General features: G+C 39.6%; 2 protein-coding genes across 3 annotated transcripts; one reads left to right on the top strand and one right to left on the bottom strand.

Moving 5' to 3' along the window:
• The first annotated feature begins 1,307 nt into the window (after positions 1-1,307).
• Positions 1,308-3,418, top strand: cfap20 (cilia and flagella associated protein 20). 2 transcript variants are annotated; one of them, XM_080045064.1, is made up of 6 exons: positions 1,308-1,487; positions 2,240-2,319; positions 2,429-2,540; positions 2,674-2,862; positions 2,982-3,095; positions 3,257-3,418. In XM_080045064.1, exons 1-6 carry the CDS (start codon positions 1,404-1,406, stop codon positions 3,257-3,259), a joined length of 582 nt encoding a protein of 193 aa, XP_079901190.1. In that variant the 5' UTR covers positions 1,308-1,403; the 3' UTR covers positions 3,260-3,418. The 2 variants fall into 2 exon arrangements, with proteins under 2 accessions (XP_079901190.1, XP_079901189.1); XM_080045063.1 differs by having other exon boundaries at positions 3,254-3,418.
• A 2,178-nt stretch (positions 3,419-5,596) lies between these two features.
• dgat1a (diacylglycerol O-acyltransferase 1a) lies at positions 5,597-17,195 on the bottom strand. The gene is made up of 17 exons (XM_080045178.1): positions 16,882-17,195; positions 14,730-14,817; positions 11,117-11,157; positions 10,621-10,706; positions 9,863-9,915; positions 9,252-9,357; positions 8,786-8,914; positions 8,165-8,239; positions 7,961-8,064; positions 7,814-7,852; positions 7,560-7,601; positions 7,305-7,349; positions 6,939-7,051; positions 6,617-6,682; positions 6,402-6,489; positions 6,036-6,098; positions 5,597-5,922 (listed from the first exon to the last, which is right to left on the bottom strand). Exons 1-17 carry the CDS (start codon positions 17,190-17,192, stop codon positions 5,776-5,778), a joined length of 1,596 nt encoding a protein of 531 aa, XP_079901304.1. The 5' UTR covers positions 17,193-17,195; the 3' UTR covers positions 5,597-5,775.
• Between the last annotated feature and the right edge of the window lie 220 nt (positions 17,196-17,415).

The following is a 17,415-nucleotide window of genomic DNA, read 5'->3' as shown; positions in this document are numbered from 1 at the left end:
GAGATGTGTGTTTTAGTGTAGGCCTATGTCCAGGTGCATGTGTGTCAGACAAACTGCTGCAGCGCAGACCTGAACACTATATCCACATGAAACTAATAGGGGACTTTGTGATTTATGTTTCATTGATGGTGATGTCATCTGGTCCCTGCGGCTAATGTTTGAATAATGTTTCTTGGCTTATTCAAATATATGAAACCCTTTGTTAGATCTATCTTGGTCCGGATTGTTTAAAGTGCTGGAGATAGAGAGGAAGGATATCCCCCTTAACACTTTAGTGGGATTTAGTAGGTGATATAGTTGAGCTTGTAGGAAGTCTATTTTTAGATAATGTTGCTTTCATAGAAGTTGGGAATTAAAGGGGCACCCCCAATAATTCATTGTCTTGAAGGGAGAGTGTTATAGCCTATATAAAATCCATTAAGGTCCTGACTGTAGCCACTCACGCCATACTCTTCCGACGTGGCAACCTGACCCTTCTAAAATCAGTGGTATGATGTCTTGTGTGGGTCTGTATGTTCTCTCTCTAGAGTCTGTGAAAATGGATGAATTAACATTGCTTCATAATCCTATCTTGGACTTGAAACCTAGGCCTACAAACTGTAAGTAGCCTATAGTTTGAAAGTTGTTATTTCCCAGCCAGAGAGAATCTTACAGAACAAGTAGGCTAATCAAGTTTCATAATGTGAGTATAGACCATAGCCTACTTGGGATAAAAAGTAGCCTTTTATTAGTATTTCTGACTTTTCTGCACAAGTTTTGACCATAAAAAATAATGCCTAGGCCTATATGGCACATTTCCTACATGTTGAACTTTAGTGCTCATGTTTATCAATGTGCGCTGTCCCTTCTAAAGAAATCTCAAATATGTTAAAATATATTTAGCCTAACATCATTATGTTTTAACTAACAATAACTTAACCCTTCCATGAATACATTTAGATTTTTGTTTTAAATTTAGGCAACATTATGGCTTCATATAGGCCTAGGCTAAATATGTAGCCTAATATAACTGAAATATTTTGACCATTATTACAGGACAACTTTCTTTGTGTTGCCACGGCAACCGAGATGCGTTTAAGAACCGACGTGTACAACGTCATGAGGTTCAGTTCCCTAGCAACACCAAAATAATGAAGCGGTGACCGCTGCTCTCCTTTTCTTTTGAAGCGTCCCGAGGAGAGACGTGTGGTAACATCCCAAAACACGACACAACACGACAGGAACGGGTTTTATTATACGGGAACGTATTTTATTTCTCCCAGCGGAACGGCTTCTTTTGTAGCACACGGAACCGGTAGCGTTGGGAACGGAAGCCACATCTGTAAACAAACACAGCGCTTGTTAGCAACAGTTTCATTAGACAAACAAAACACATGTGCACAGCGACTGCGGGCTGAGCCAAGATGTTTAAAAACACCTTCCAAAGCGGGTTCTTGTCTATTTTATACAGCATCGGCAGCAAACCCCTGCAGATTTGGGATAAGAAGGTAAGCAGTAGATTCAGAGTTAATGCTAATGAGGCTAATGTAGCTTCCTGAGCTAGGCGCTAACCAGCGTTATATGTTTTGGGGCTGCACGCTTCATCATAACATTACAACTTTCATTGCTGATTCAGAGTGCTATGGATGAAGATAATAATCGGCCAATTTTAGTTTGTGCAGGGAAATATAGTTACCTGTGACGTCTACATTGAAAATGTGGTGACAGGTGTAATCTGCTCCTGCAAATCAGTCATAGATTATCTCCCTGATTTGTTACGGCAGCTTTCATCGCGATTTCAAGGTGCTTCCCTGATTACATTTCCTGTTCTTGTCTCGGTATTGATATTTTTGAAACTAAACACAGTTTACAACAATGATTCAAAGCACCATTATTAATCTGAATGGAATTACGGGGGGTTTAAAGTATTTATGAAATATGGACATTTGTGTTTCTCAATAATTCAGTTAGTTTAAAACAAAATGTTCAATCCAGAAAGCCCCCATTTATAAGTAAGCATAGCAGGATACCAAGGTGGGCCCAAAGGCCTTGTTGCTAAGCAACAGGTAAGAATAGCAACAATGGAGGATATCATTTGTATGAGACAGTTTGAGGTTAGGTCTGAAATAACATTCACTCACTCACTTGCTTGTGCTCTTACATATCATTTATGTGCGCAAATGTCAAGTTATTTTTCAGCCAACATAAACACTCATACATATCTGCTATATACTAAATCATATTTATTGTGTGTTCACAGGTGAGAAATGGTCACATCAAGAGAATCACAGACAATGACATCCACTCACTGGTGTTGGAGGTCGAGGGGACGAATGTCAGGTGAGTGTGTGTCTGTTTAACTGATTCTTCAGCTCAAGTGAAGTGATACAAGTACAAGTCTCCCTCATTAGTCTCCCCGTTTCTTTTTAATTTCTTCTACTCCCTGCAGCACCACGTATATCACCTGTCCTGCAGACCCCAAGAAAACGTTGGGCATCAAGCTTCCTTTTCTTGTTATGATCATCAAGAACCTCAAGAAGTATTTCACCTTTGAAGTCCAGGTTAGGCAGACACTGACTCCTTCTATGGCATAAACAAAAATATGTGTATTTGCACACAACATGATTATGGGTTTGTTCCTTGCAGTGTCCCATTGCTTATGCTTCCCCCCCCCCACATCTTTATAACTGTCAGGTGTTAGATGATAAAAACGTTCGCCGGCGGTTTCGGGCGAGTAACTATCAAAGCACGACGAGAGTGAAGCCGTTTATCTGCACCATGCCCATGAGGCTGGACGACGGCTGGAACCAGATTCAGTTCAACCTGTCCGACTTCACCCGGAGGGCCTACGGAACCAACTACATCGAGACGCTTCGTGTACAGGTTAGTTAGCGCACAGAGGCGCAAAAAAACAGCCACCTCCAAATATTACTCTGACTTGTGCTGACTGTAGGGACGGTATCGTCTTTCTGCTGCTAATGTATGACCTGTGTTCCTCCCAGATCCATGCCAACTGTCGAATAAGGAGAGTGTATTTCTCAGACCGACTGTACTCTGAGGACGAGCTCCCAGCAGAGTTTAAACTTTACCTTCCTGTCCAGAACCAGAAAGCAAAGGTGAAGCACAACCTGCATTTAAATGCCCCATCCACTACATACTGTACCACTTACATACTGAAGGGAATATCTTGTTCCAATGACTGTAATTAGCTTAGAAAGTGCATTTTTAGATGTCTATCTAACACTCGTCTGTTTTCTGTGTTTGTTTCTTGCAGCAGTAGAGATTCTCAACCAGCACTGTTCCCCCTCCCCCCAAGACCTGATGTGGAGTTTAGCGCTAAGATTTTCCTGTGTGTAACTTTGTAATATTGTACTTTTGGAACTATGAGTTTTGAGTGCTCTCTTGTGTTGCTCTCTGCACAATAAAGTTTTTTATGGACTCATCTGTCCTTGCGGTTTTCAATCTACACTGTAGTTTTTAAATATTATATTATCTTTTCAAAATTGATACACGGATCCACATACTATAACACGTTCTCTTAAAATAGTCAAGTTTGAGTGTTGAAATGTGTGGTACATTGTACAAATACACAAAGAAAAAAGATGAGTCAACAGTTCAAATATAAACAATCTTTATCAAACACAAATAATCTCAAGTGAAAGGCTCTGAAAATGATTTGCATTCTCAAAACATAATCTTTGTTTGACTTTGGATTTTTCCCCATATGCAGTATGAACAGATCAGCGAGAAATTGATTTACATGTGACATCACACAATCATACACAAAACAAAATAAGATCTTAAAAATACAACTTCAAGTTGCAACTTCAAGATTTTCAGCTCAGATTCCAGGTGCAAACTCAGCGCAATGATAACATGGAAACAGGAAGTTCCGGGCTTCAGGTGAGTAAAAAACATGCAAAATAATAAAAATAAATAAACTGGGAAATTCTCAGAATAATTTTTGATATCCCCATTTGAAGCTAAGGTGAGGACACCATCAATATAAATTCATGGAAGAAATTACATTTCATAGAATGTTTCTTTATTTGGCCTATGTGTCTTTTCGTATTTAAAACTTTTGGTATGTAGAACTTTTAAATTTTGAGTTTAAACATTGTTACAGCAGGCACTTTTCAATAGGGAATGCCAACACACATTTTGATGGCTGATTTTGATGGCTGGAGTTGTCTTAAGGGAAACAAAAAAAGGGAAAAAGGTTGACAATGTTCCGTCAACTGTCAGTGTATTTGGAAAGCAGATTAAAGCATAAGATAAAGTAAAATAACTTATATGGCAACAGCGTCAGGCTCTCAAAACGTTCAGATCAGGTCAAAACAAGAAATCAACTCTTTAAATACTGAAAATAACTTTTGGCATGAAAAGGCCCTCTGACAACTTTCATTATTATCACTTCAGCTACTGTTTCACTTCGCAACAAAATGAAATGAAGCAGATTTAACCTGACAACAAAATATAAACAAGCAAATTAAAAGACATACAAATCATTTCAACAAAAACTTTTTTCGTACACTATGGATATAACTTAAGGAATACATTTGTTGAAATCTATTGCTTTAGTCAAAGCATACATTTCTTTAAAGTGCAAAAAAAAGCATTAATTGGTTCAAACGAGTAAATTATCTAAAGCATTAAATTATTAATTTAACATAAAATACACCAACAATGATAAATTCAATACGCACCACAGACAGTCATACCAAGTATAAAATAAAGTCAATTGAGCACAAAGACGCCTATAAAGCCAAGGCATTGAGCAATCATGTAGCATGACTTGCATTGACTAAGAGCTTGCATTGATGTTGTTTCTAGCTGAGACAGAAGAGGAGAAGCTGCTCGGAGATCCACAAACGTTGTATAGCCTTGTCCCTTCTCCTCTTTCTTCAGCCATTGTTTAACACACACACACACACAATAATACATTTCTGTAATACCACTTCATTGATCAGAAAGAGAGTGTTATAATGGATATAAGTAAATATACACAACATGTGTAAAAAACTTTCGCTGTGGTCAGTTTGAATACCTGGAGACATCCTGAATCGGCAACCTGAATATAGAAACCTCAACCTCTAGAAACAGACTGTTTATTTGGCTTCATGATATCTCCGTCGCCTTCCGATACGAGTAAAAAATGGACTTCCCCCCCATTGATTTAGAAACATCTTTTTCACATTGGTCCTCTCCTGTCTACTCGCTCGGCAGTGGTTCACATTTGTTGCACAGTGAGGCGTGTGCATTTTCTAAAACTCCAGAGTGCTTGGTTAAAAGAAGTGTTTTTCACTTTTGAACGGAGTGAAGTGATTGAATGTCATGTCGAGCTAAAAGAGTTTCACTCAGTGCACGTAACCTTTTTTTGAGCTCTTCAATCGTCAAATGATTGGCCGCTGTAGGAAAAGTTGGAACCTCACATTTTACTTTTGGTTTAGCAAAATCTGAGAAAGATAAAATCTTACTTCTTACCAATTTAACAGTGAGGGAATGTTTGCTAATACTTTAAACTGCCTACAAATCTATGTCTGTCCTACTAAAGTGGAATACTGCTTAAAACCAAGCACTTGTCATGCTGTTAGAATAATTTCCTGGCATACTGTGATTCATTTCTCTTTAGTGCAAAAATCAAGAAGACAAAATCAATGTTCCTGCTGTTCACTGATTGGTTCATATGAGCTATTATAGTCACCTTAACCTGCTCTGCATTCACTCATTGAGTTGTCTAGCAGGCACGTGTTCATATGTGTGTGACTGTGGTAGCGTCCACGTGAGCATCAAGTGCTATGTAGCACCCCCATAATGAATGACATAGAAGTCATGGACATACATTAAAATGGCGACAGGCTGGCCAATGATGAGCGAGATCCACACAACTGCATTGCCATAGTTTCCCCTCAGGTAACGCCCCACAACACACGCCAAAGGGACCTGGGGAGAAGTGCAGGATGGTCAAAATGTGTTTGTGTACAGGTGTGTTTGTGTGTGTGTGTACATGAGATTAGTGTGAAAGTGAAGGAAATGGATGGGTCAATGTTTCTCACCTGAGTCATCATTCCCATAAAGGCCCACAGTCGGAACATCTTCAGAGGAACACTCACCAGGTACTGCAGGACAAAGAGGCACACGTACAAGAAATTGAGGAGTTGTTGTATATTGAGGAAATGTGATGACAATAAACGTAACATTTCCATTGTATATCACAGCTCAACATAGCCCTTGTAATTTTACATCATTTTCTGAACACTTTGTCATCAGTTGCAAACCAAACAACTGTCCCCATCAGGCCAGATTATGTACAGACATTTGGTAAAAGTAAATATTACAGCTGTTTGGAGGTTGAATAAGCAGATATGTAGACTTGGGTGATGCTGCGTGTCACACAGGAAGACCGAATGCTATTGGTTTACCTCGTGGAAGAAGGCAGACACCAGGAAGACAGCGGTTTGAGCCAGTAACTTGTTGACCCCCTTCCTCAACATTGGCTTATAGAAGTGTCTGTAACACACAAAGACGGATCATTAGGATTTTCCCCACAAATCAAACCAATCCTTATCTCTCGTCAAACAGGGTGTAGATGTTGAAAAAGGAACTGAGCAAAAAAAAAAAATCGTTTGGTGCTAACCTTAGGCACCACTTGTGAACTGGGATATTCCAGTTGGCCCAGAAATATGTGACAGTCTCAGAGTTCCTGAAATGAACAGTAAAAATGGCACGGTTTGATCGCTGCATGAATAAAATAATAAATAATAAAATAAAAGCACTTATTTTGAGAGCCCCTTTCCCAATTTCGCTGCATGTTGTGCGATGTCAATAAAGAAATTTTGATTCTGAAATACACTCTTATTCCTGTGTAATGTGCAGCATGTGGTCGGTCTGCTTATGCACATACAGAGTTGTTGCCGCTGTACATGAGTATGTGTGACTGAGTGTTCCCCTTGACTCACCACCAGTCTCTGTAGAACTCTCTGTCTCCAAAGCGCAGCAGCTCTGCCACAAAGTTCATAGTGGAGTGGAAAAACCAATAGAAGAATATTAACCATATCAAATGGTTAGGGACCTGGGAGAGGACGAGGAGAGGAGCTAAGGTTGGTAAGGTTACACTATGGGTGTAATAAGAAGTAAGTGATAATCTTATTCACACAGTGGTTATGAAGCAGACGCTTATGAGACAGTCATCACCACTGTTTCAATACGTTTTAGTGGTAAAACTTATTTTATTTTTTAATTTCCTTTCATGTATTTTGTCACATCAGGGTTGTGCAGGACATACATGTTTGTCCAGTGTTAATTCTGCAGGTCTTGATACTCACAGCTAACTTTAGGAGACGCTCCGTCATCCTAGAATAGTCCATTTCCTGTGAGAGACATGTAAATTATGATACAGAGTAGATATTAAAAGACACATGCCGGCTTGACATGATGCCAGTTTAATTTTAGTGTTGTATGGTTGGTAAGGCTGGAAGAATGTAGACAGATTACAAGGTGAAATATACTAAGCTCTCCTTTTGCAAAGAGCTGTATGTGTGTGTGTGTGTGTGTGTGTGAGTGAGTGTGTGCGCGCGCACCTGGAATGGTTTCATTGAGTTCTGTACGGTGGGAACCATCCACTGCAAGACACAAATACGAAAGTGCTTTAGTTTGTATTGGTGACAAAGGTGACATTAAAGTAATGTGCGTGGTAATAACAGATAAAAAAAATAAGCAACTATTTCCATTAAAAACGGCTTCCTGTTGAACCTCAAGTTTCAGTGCATATGTGCAGAGTATTTCCTAAATGCTTGCCTGTGTTCTTTAAGTCATACTGTATACATCAACATACCTGCTGTATCAATCCAACCAAGAGCTGCATGAAGAAAAGCTAGAGAAGGAAAACAGCATCTCAGTTTACAATACATCATCAGGAGGGATCAGACATCAGATGGGTGTGTGTGTGTGTGTGTGTGTGTGTGTATGTGTTTCCTCTCACCATTTCAAAAAGCCTTCTCATGAGGAACCGTATGCGTATTCGACGTGACCGTGGGAAGTTGAGCTGGTAGCAAAGGGTTGGGGCAAAGACAAAGTAGTACATGTCTAGAGACAAAGAAAGAAAGAATAGATTATTGAATCTCTATTTATCGTTGGAATGTTATTTTTTTTTAATGTGCCATCTTCCTGCAGGCATGCCGGTTACCTCTATAGGTGAGGTTGCCTGGGTAGGAGACATAAGCATGAATCGTTGAGCCATTGGATTGTGCCACAGACGGACCTTAAATACACAAACAGAAAAAAGGAAGTGTTAATTAGTTGGTATTCTCGCATTTCCTCAAGTAATATCCCAATGTTTTTCTACAACAGTCCCTCTATAAGTCCTTATAAATATCTAAAGATTTCTCCGTGTATTGTTTGTTGATCTCAGCTGCGACAGTGAAGAGTTAAAGGCATCAAGTTACATTTTGACTAGGATCAAAACACACACACAGAGCGATAACAGCTGTTCAAGACACACACCTCTGATCTCTGTGTGTCTCGTCCTTATTTACCCCTGGTTCCACCAAAGGGGACGTGACAGTCTGCGTAACTTAGTGTTTGTTAGCCAAAATCTTCAGTTTGTCTTGTCACCACAAGATGGTGGTAGCAGCAAAATGAAAATGAATAAGAATAATAATCTGTGTAATCATGCATTTACAGTATATGTATGAATCCCACATGAGTGCCACATACTTCTGCCCTTGCACTGTTCTCTACATGCTTGTGCCTACTCACAATGTAGATTACATTTATTGAACAGTTTGTGTGTTGATGATATACTTACATGAGTTTGACCGTGTAAGTCTCTTTGCTTTCGCATGCCTGATTTGTCTACACCATCTGTTGACATCTTGGTAGGAGAAGAGCTTGAGAAACAGCACTGTGTAGGCTGCTAGGGAGAGAATACCACCCACTGACACACACACACACACACACACACACACACACACACACACACACACACACACACACACACACACACACACACACACACACACACACACACACACACACACACACACACACACACACACACACACACACACACACACACACACACACACACACACACACACACACACACACACACACACACACAGTGTGAATATAGATAGAAACATATTGATTGACAATCATCAGACCCATTTTTGTGCAAGAATCAAAAAACATGCATGCACGCATTCATTCTTCTTCCAACGGTTAATTTATTTCTCAAAGACAATTTAAAGATGAATGTATTTAGTGTTTACCTGGGGTCATGGAAGTCAGAATGAGTACAGTGGCAGCAGGAAATATCAACATTGACGTCAGATAAAAAATGTGAAGTGCCCGTCCTGTTGTTTCAGAAATAGTACCCTGGAAAAGATGGAAGAAAAAATGTAAGAAGTCTTGTGACTGTGAAACTTTACTATAGATATGCTTTCATTTCTTGTTCCTTTAACCAGAGACACACAGCTTTTTCACTTTGTAACACTAGATAGAATGTGCGTTTTACAAATAGAATATTGCCTTAGTTAGGATTGTTTAAGATTATATGTTATCCTAATCTGAACTAGTAGTGGTGTCCTTATCAGAATAGAGAGCAGGTATAAAGAAGGGACTGCATCTGTATACTCCAGGATGTGTAAAGCAGCAATTACAGGCAAACATCCTTGATGGGAGTTCCCTGAGTAACAAACCTACACTCTCGTTACAGTTCATCTCAAAAGTACAGCAATATGTTCAATCAAATCCTAAAACAAACTAAAGCTGATTAAATTGAAGAAGGCAAATATTATATGTTATATATGATTATGTGCAGTGTTCAAAATATTTTCAAAATTTGGTTCACAGCATTTTGCAAATCTTTCCAAGTACTCACCACAGCCAGACGTCTCTCTGTGTACAAGGCTGCTAAGATGTACACGTTAGAGGCTGAAAGACAGAGCAGACAACAATAGACTCATCAGCTAACAGCAACACATAGATATATAAGCACCCGGTAAGTAGGTAGGAAGATGGATGGATGTATAGATAATGTACAAATGAAGTTTATATGTTATAATTGTAATGAATACCTCAGAATTCATTTTGAGCAATTTTTGTACCTGAGCTGTGAGAAAAGTTATATATACTATTGAAACAATTTTGTTATCGTTTGTGTAAATTTGCCATTAGGTCTGGTGGTTCACGAACAACCCGAATAGACAAACCTTATAATTGAAGCCTTCTTAAAAATCACAGGTTGCAACCATAGATTACTATGGGCTATTATTATTTTTTACGATGTTTACTTGATTATGAAATTCAGTCGGCTATAAATCCTTCAGATTCTCTGGTGCAGTAGATGAAATCAATGTTAAGGTTAAACTAGGTGGGACTCATTCCTGACGCGTGTATGTGTGTGTTCGTGCGTGTGTTTCACCCATTTCGAATAGCCTGCCATTATTGACAGGGAACTCCATGGTTGTAACAATGTTAAATGTGGAGTCATCGACTCTGGAGAATAGTTGATGTCAACATTTTTTTTGTCAAATTCATTATATATCTCCTAATGTTCCGCTACCTGTCCATACTGTGTGTGCATGTGGTGAACACATATCCAGTATTAGTACACAGGTAAATGAAAATGATCCATACCAATGATGAGGCAAGCTGCTGGCCAGCTATAGGGGTCCTTCAAGAAGAGAGACACTACTTGTATAGGGTCCACCAAGATACCGTACCTAGATTAGAAGAAAGGAATTGATTGTAAGCACCAGGCATGGTCAAATTATTTAGGCTTAGTTAGAAGGCTGAAAAAGGAATGTATGCATACTGTTTTTCTATCAAATATATTTTTAGATTACAACTGTTACTGACAGAACTTATGTCTCAACTTTTTAGAGAGACAAAACTTTGAACTACTTGTACTGCAGAACTGAACACACTTGTAGTTGTTTGTTTGGAAAGATGCACCCATAGCTTCCTATTGAGGTTGAGCAAGGGTGACAAATTAAAAGTAATAAAATAAGCAGGGGAGGTCAGTTGATAAGGGGAGATGTCGAGGTTATAATCGCCTTGTTTATATGCACATTATTACATGATGTGGTGTAGCGTACATGAAGTAAGTGTATGTGTGTAGGTTGATACTCACTTTATAATGTTTTCCAAGAAAAGGCGTGCATTACTCAACCCCTGAGAGAGAGTGGACAAAAATGTTTAAAACATCCGGAGATAATGAGCAGTAAGTAATGAGCACAGTATCAACAAACATATTGCAGAATGCTGTGCTGTGGAGTTTGAGGTAGTTGCTTTTATGTGAACATTCATTTAATCTAGTCTTTGTTTACCACCCAAACAATATTTTTGGCCCTCTGTTTTAAATCTGGCTTATCATGTTCTTTGCCCACAGCTAGGCTCATGATAAGTCTGCAGGTTTTAATGTGTTTGTATGTGTATGGGCTATTATAAAACAAAGATGAGGGGGTGGGGGGGGGGCAGAGCAACACAAGCCATTTTAAAGTTACATAGTGAATGGTTTAAACAACTGTGTAAATCAGATATGTTTCTTAACTTAGTTTAGAAACATCTTCCTGCCACACCCTGCCTGGCCTGCTGCCACTCAGTTAAAAATTGTTGAGGGAAAATATGTTTATCTTTATATCATGTCTTTAAGTTCAAGGTCCGAGTCCAGCTCTATCCCAGCCATCACTTATCTTGAGATAAAAACTAACAAACCACTCAACACAGAGAGCCAACACTGCATATGATTAGCATGTATACATTTGTCGGATCACTCTTTATGGCGTGTGCTGTTGATGACTTGGAGAAAATGCTTAGATAATGTGAACAGAGAGGGTATGACACACGATAAGGTCGTGCCTGCAGTGATTATGCGGCATGTTGCACCTTCGGCCCACTGGCCTGCCAAGAACATGAAACCATGTGCTTTTTGATTCAACTATGCCTTTTGTCCGGACAAGCAACCTTTGCCTCAGTGTCCTTCAGCAGGGACAAGAGGGGGGACCATTACGTCCAGCACCATTATTGGGACAGTGTTGCAGAACAAATTGCTCAAATCTGATTTTGCAATGGTAACAATCTAACTTTGCACAGTGTGAAAAGTGTGATAAAGAGCAACACCCGGGAGAGTTGGCGGGAATTCAGTATCTTGCTCAAAGGCACTTCAGAAGGGGGTGTTATTACTGGAACAAAGGTGGCATAGTTAGAGAAAGATTTCTGTCGTCACTTAAATACTTCAATTTGTGTCAAAAAGTAGAAACATGCACTTTTATGATTTCAGTTTACAGCTAAACATTTATTGCAATGTTTACTACTCTCTATATTTGTTGATGTTTTTGGTGCAGACATGTGTTTTTTGTTGTTGTTGTTGTCTGTGGCTAGTTTTGAATAATAGTTTTGGCTATATGAACTCGTCTAATCAAACTGTATCTCGGTGTCTTCAGCTATGGTCAGTAGACACTTATCAGATTTCATTGATGTTAAGTATAAAAATAGAAAGGAGCTACTGGGGTTGGCTGACCATCAGGACCCTGACATAGAAAGCCGGAGAGATGTGGTAAATACAGAGAATGCATGATTAAACATTTTGGTCTTCTCCATGTATGCTCTGAATCTGAATAACTAGTCATCAGTGTAAAAACCATTATACAAAGACCAACAAAACAAACTAGACACTCACTTATTTGTCTGTTTGTCTGTGTCTATGTGTGTGTGTGTCTCTGTCTGTCTGTCTGTCTGTCTGTCTGTCTGTCTGTCTGTCTGTCGGTCTGTCGGTCTGTGTGTTGTTAGTGAGACCAATGACAACCTGAAACAGAATGTCTGTTGGGTTCTGCAGGGCAAGCTGATGAATCAACAGTGTAAAATGCACTTGTTTGGTTGGAGTCAATGCATGATGATAATGCTTCATTTATCAATTATTTGATAGGACCAGACTTTCATAAATACCCTTTCCAAGCTATCCATTAGATAAGCATGCAGTGTAAAAAAATGTATTCATCCACCAAGCAATTTGAGAAATTGTTGTTCAACAAGTCTGATATCCCTCACAAACATGTGCACTTTACTAAGTAAGTATAACAACATGTAATCTGTAATCTCTAGTAACATGTGTGCCAGCAGCTGACATTTAAGGAATGTAACAGTCAGTCCTGGTTATGGAGGACAAATATATACTAAGCTTCCACACACATGCACACACACACATGCACACACAATACACAGAACTCTGTGGTTCCGCTTTACACTCTTACAGCCTAATCCCAAAGGCTTCCTAAAAACAGTCTGAGCCGAGCAGTGTCAACTCTCCCCGGTGACCACAGAGCAGAGGACGTGGCTGTCACGGCAGTAGAAACTTTCAAAGATGGGAATAATCCCATCACAGAATGGCAAAACTAGGCTCCATTTGGAAAAACACACACGCACACACACACATTTTTGTACATGCATAACATAGACATAAACTTCCACACATGTTTAAAGCCCCATTTATAGTTCATTTCAATTTCATAAGGATTATGGCCAACAGTGAGGCACTGCACAATGCCTTTGGAGACACACCCACACACTCAGATGCAGCCATTGGAACAAGGCAGACAGTTGAATTGTCCTCATGTGACCTCAGCCCAGGGGGGACATATTTAACTGTGACACGTCCGTGATCTGTATTGCCACTTCAAAAAGGAGACTAACAGGCGGCTATATTCAACACAATATAAATATATACATTTTGTTTTCAATATTTACCCTAAGTATTTATAACTAAACCCCAAATGTTGGTATTCGACTAAATTGCAAGAATTTTAAAAAGTTTTATTTTAGAATTCTAACAAGAAAAAACAAGCTATGGGTAAATTCATAAAAGACTATTAAACTAGAACAGGTCAAAAGATAAACTTTACAACATCACTAATTGGTCCCGTGTGCTTGTTGGGACTTGTTTTAGATTCTTAAATGGCAAAATGTGTAACAATATAGAGCACAAAAAACGTAAATAAACAACGAGCACACATGAGCGTTTAGCGATGTTGCAAATTTTATATTTTGTCCTGCTCCCCTTGTCTACCAGTGTTTGAGCTAAGCTAACCTGGATGAGCGTGACCTAAAAATTTAAAATGTCGAACTGTTCCTTTAACAGATGCTTGAGAAAGTACAGGAAATGGCCAAGCAGGCCATGAGAGAGTAATTGTGCAGACGGGTGGGTGATTTACTGTACAAGTGTGAGAGAAAGAGATAACAAAAAGAGCAACTTATCAGGCTTCACACACACAACTCGCACGGACAAGTTTTGTCACACAAGTCGAGTCCTACTCCAAATCCTAATAGGATGCACAGTACCAGTCAAGTTTGAACACACTGTCTCATTCAATGGTTTTTCAAAAATGTACAAGTGTGGTACTTCTGATGTTGTTGTTAAAGCATTCATCAGCCAACAACACTAGCAAGTTAGTATGTGCGGTTGTAGTTTGATGTACATACAATACATGTATACTATACAGTGGTTTGTATGCGAGAGTGTGAGAGACAAAGACAGGGACATGCCCATTTTTCAGGGGTTGGAGCAACAGATGTGCAGAGAGTAATATAAGGCACTTTCAGAGGTTGTTTTGCTCCACAAACACTCAAATCCCTGGAGGGTTGATATTTAGCTATGTGAGGTTGTTGTGTAGATTTGAGAGTTGGGAGTCACTCACAGTGCAGTCCGTTCTTTGAAAGTTCAGAATGGACACGTCTATTGTTTTACTCACCAGCATGACAACACACCAGTTTAGGATTCCTCTGTAGTTGCTGTAGCCGCTGTCCGAGCTCAAGAGAGACTCCTGGAGGACATGACAGCTGTGGGGAAACACACCATCAACAGTTTTATTTATGTTTTTTTTTTAATGGAGGTCGATCAAACTCCTCACATTTCTTCAAGGGAATGATAACAGTGAGTAGGTCAGTCACTCTGATCACTCTCAAAGCTCTATACAGGAAACATTCAACTGCACCTTAACATTCAATGTGACTAAAGGAGTTATTATGAAGACACCAAGAGTATTGATTTTTGCATTTTCATAACAGTGTGATGTTTGCTTTTGGTTTGTCGGATGCTGCATGATTCAACCTGACGACTCATAGTGATTCACTGTTGGCCCACAAGTAATTTTTTAGAGCGGGGTCTCTACTCCTGAGCAACATGGTGATCTTTTTTTCTGATACTAACTACTAATTTGACATGACAGTGCTGAGAATCCACAATGATACAAAATGTAATATTTGTGGAGGGGGGGTCTTATCTTTAGTTCTGGACATATGTATACTTCATGAGGTGTAAAGCACTTAATAGTTAGGAAACCATATCAGTTTAGATAGGAATTATTTTCTAGTCTTCAAAGCTTAAAAAAAAGATGTAGGCTATCAGACAATAAATGAGTTGTAAAAAATCTTGATTAAAAAGATATTGGCCTCATTGTCCAAAGTGCATTGTGAAACCTGAGGCTATTGATCAGGTGTGACGGACACAACAAAGCAGAGATGAAAGAAAAGGGAGAAGAGAAAGATTTTTTTTTTAAATGTTTTCATTTTAAAACATAAAAAGTGTACGAAGAGGAATGGGGAAATGAGGCGAAGGGACAGGAGTGGCATCAGTGAAGTGAAGTGAGGAAGGGCAGGACTGAGCATGTGAAGTGAGGAAAGAGGGGTTACTCAGGGACTGCAAAGTTTGAACTCTATCTGTCATGCGTGCAGGCAGAGAGGTAGTCAGCATGCACAGCGTTGCAAAAGCACATGCCACGGTTGCTGTAATACAGGAAAAGCGACAATCTAGTTGGCGAGATTCCAATTAAAAGTACCACAGTCCAATCACTTTATTTCAGCACTCTGGTGTTGCAGTGTCCTATGTCCTTATGGAAACTGATCTTTAGACCCCAGACAGACTCTTGGCAGAGTAACAAAAATAGATTAGACGTAGAGGTATTCCTATCAAAAAGCATGTTTACAAAAGGTGAAGGGGCGAGTTACCTTTATATGAATGGTTATGTTCACGGACAAGATAGGCCAGTTTGTCTTCTCAGTCATACCTGATAGGCCAGTTTGTCTTCTCAGTCATACCTGATAGGCCAGTTTGTCTTCTCACTCATACCTTAACCTATTGTTAACATCGACCCTCTCTCCTCCACAAAGTAAAAGTGTCATGTAAAGAGAAGCTGCTGAAATTATAGCCATTCTATGTGTGTTAAAACAATTTTTTATTAAATGCTTGATTTAATCATTTATGATTAGAGTATTTTAGTTCTTCTACTTTGGCTAATTATTTCCAAGCGTTAGTTCTGCACACCGTCAGGGGTTATCAACATTGTGGAGTATTTACATTGTAAGGTTAATTTGGATCATACATGGACTTTTTTTTTTCTTTCTAGATGGGCTTTCCATTAAAAATTGAAATTCTGACACCAAAGCCTCATAACACCAACTAATTGACTCTGTGCTTGGGACAAATAAACACCATTAACATGTAGCAGCATAGGTAAAGTAAAGTTATATTTCATTCTGAAGTGTCCACACAGGTGAATTTATAATCGTTTACATAAGTAGTCTCTCATAGGAAACAATATCGTGGCTTTGGGTAGCTTAACTAAACTTTCAGAGTGCAACAGGGCATTGTAGTGACCACTTTGCCCCCCATTTGACCTGAGGACAGCTCTGACAAATGTGCGCAGGTTCAAACCCCTGTGAAAAGATTAATAGGCTATGTTTTTTTAATATTAGGCTAATATTACACAAAATAGTGACTTATTTTGCCTTAACACGAGACACACTAATGAAGATAGAAAAAATATTTAAATGTATGCTCGTGACATTGTAGCCACCGTTAAGCTACATTGGAGAGTAGAATTAACGTGTTTGTTCCCCTTTTACCTGAGTCTCTTGTTGATATCTTCCACCACACTCTTCTGATTCCTCTGGCTGGTTGCGAGCTGCTGCTGCTGCTTTTGCTGCTGCCCTGGCATCCCCATTTGTCTGTCTGTCTTCCCGTTACTGTTACTTGAATTCCTGGACACCGGGTCTGTTTTGATTTTAGCGGGGTGCCGTGGGGGTTTCTCCCCGGCGTCGTGCGGCTTGCTCCCGTTCACTTGTTTGGCACCGACCGCCGCTCCAACTCCACCGCTGGAGCTGGTCGTCCTCCTCCGGCGGGATACGGGCCCTTTCATCTCGGCTCTGTCGCTCATTTCAGCGGCTTTATTTACCTGCTGCTGCCTGACATCGCTGGTCCGTGTGCTGCTGTCACCCTCTGCTCTGTGTGTCCTTCCGCTGCACTACATTAACAATTTAATGAGTCGTGGCTGGCGGCTCGTAGCAGCGCCCGTGCTGGTAAATGAAAAGATGTTTCATCATTACTACAGCTCAAGGTGCAATTTTGTTATTAGGGTTGCCAGGTCTGAGTTTTCATCT

The sequence above is a fragment of the Ammodytes marinus genome (genome assembly GCF_949987685.1).
Source record: "Ammodytes marinus genome assembly, chromosome: 17".
In the NCBI taxonomy this organism is placed as follows: domain Eukaryota; kingdom Metazoa; phylum Chordata; class Actinopteri; order Uranoscopiformes; family Ammodytidae; genus Ammodytes; species Ammodytes marinus.
The sequence above is the reverse complement of the archived record's forward strand: the minus strand, read 5'-3'. Positions and strand labels throughout refer to the sequence as shown.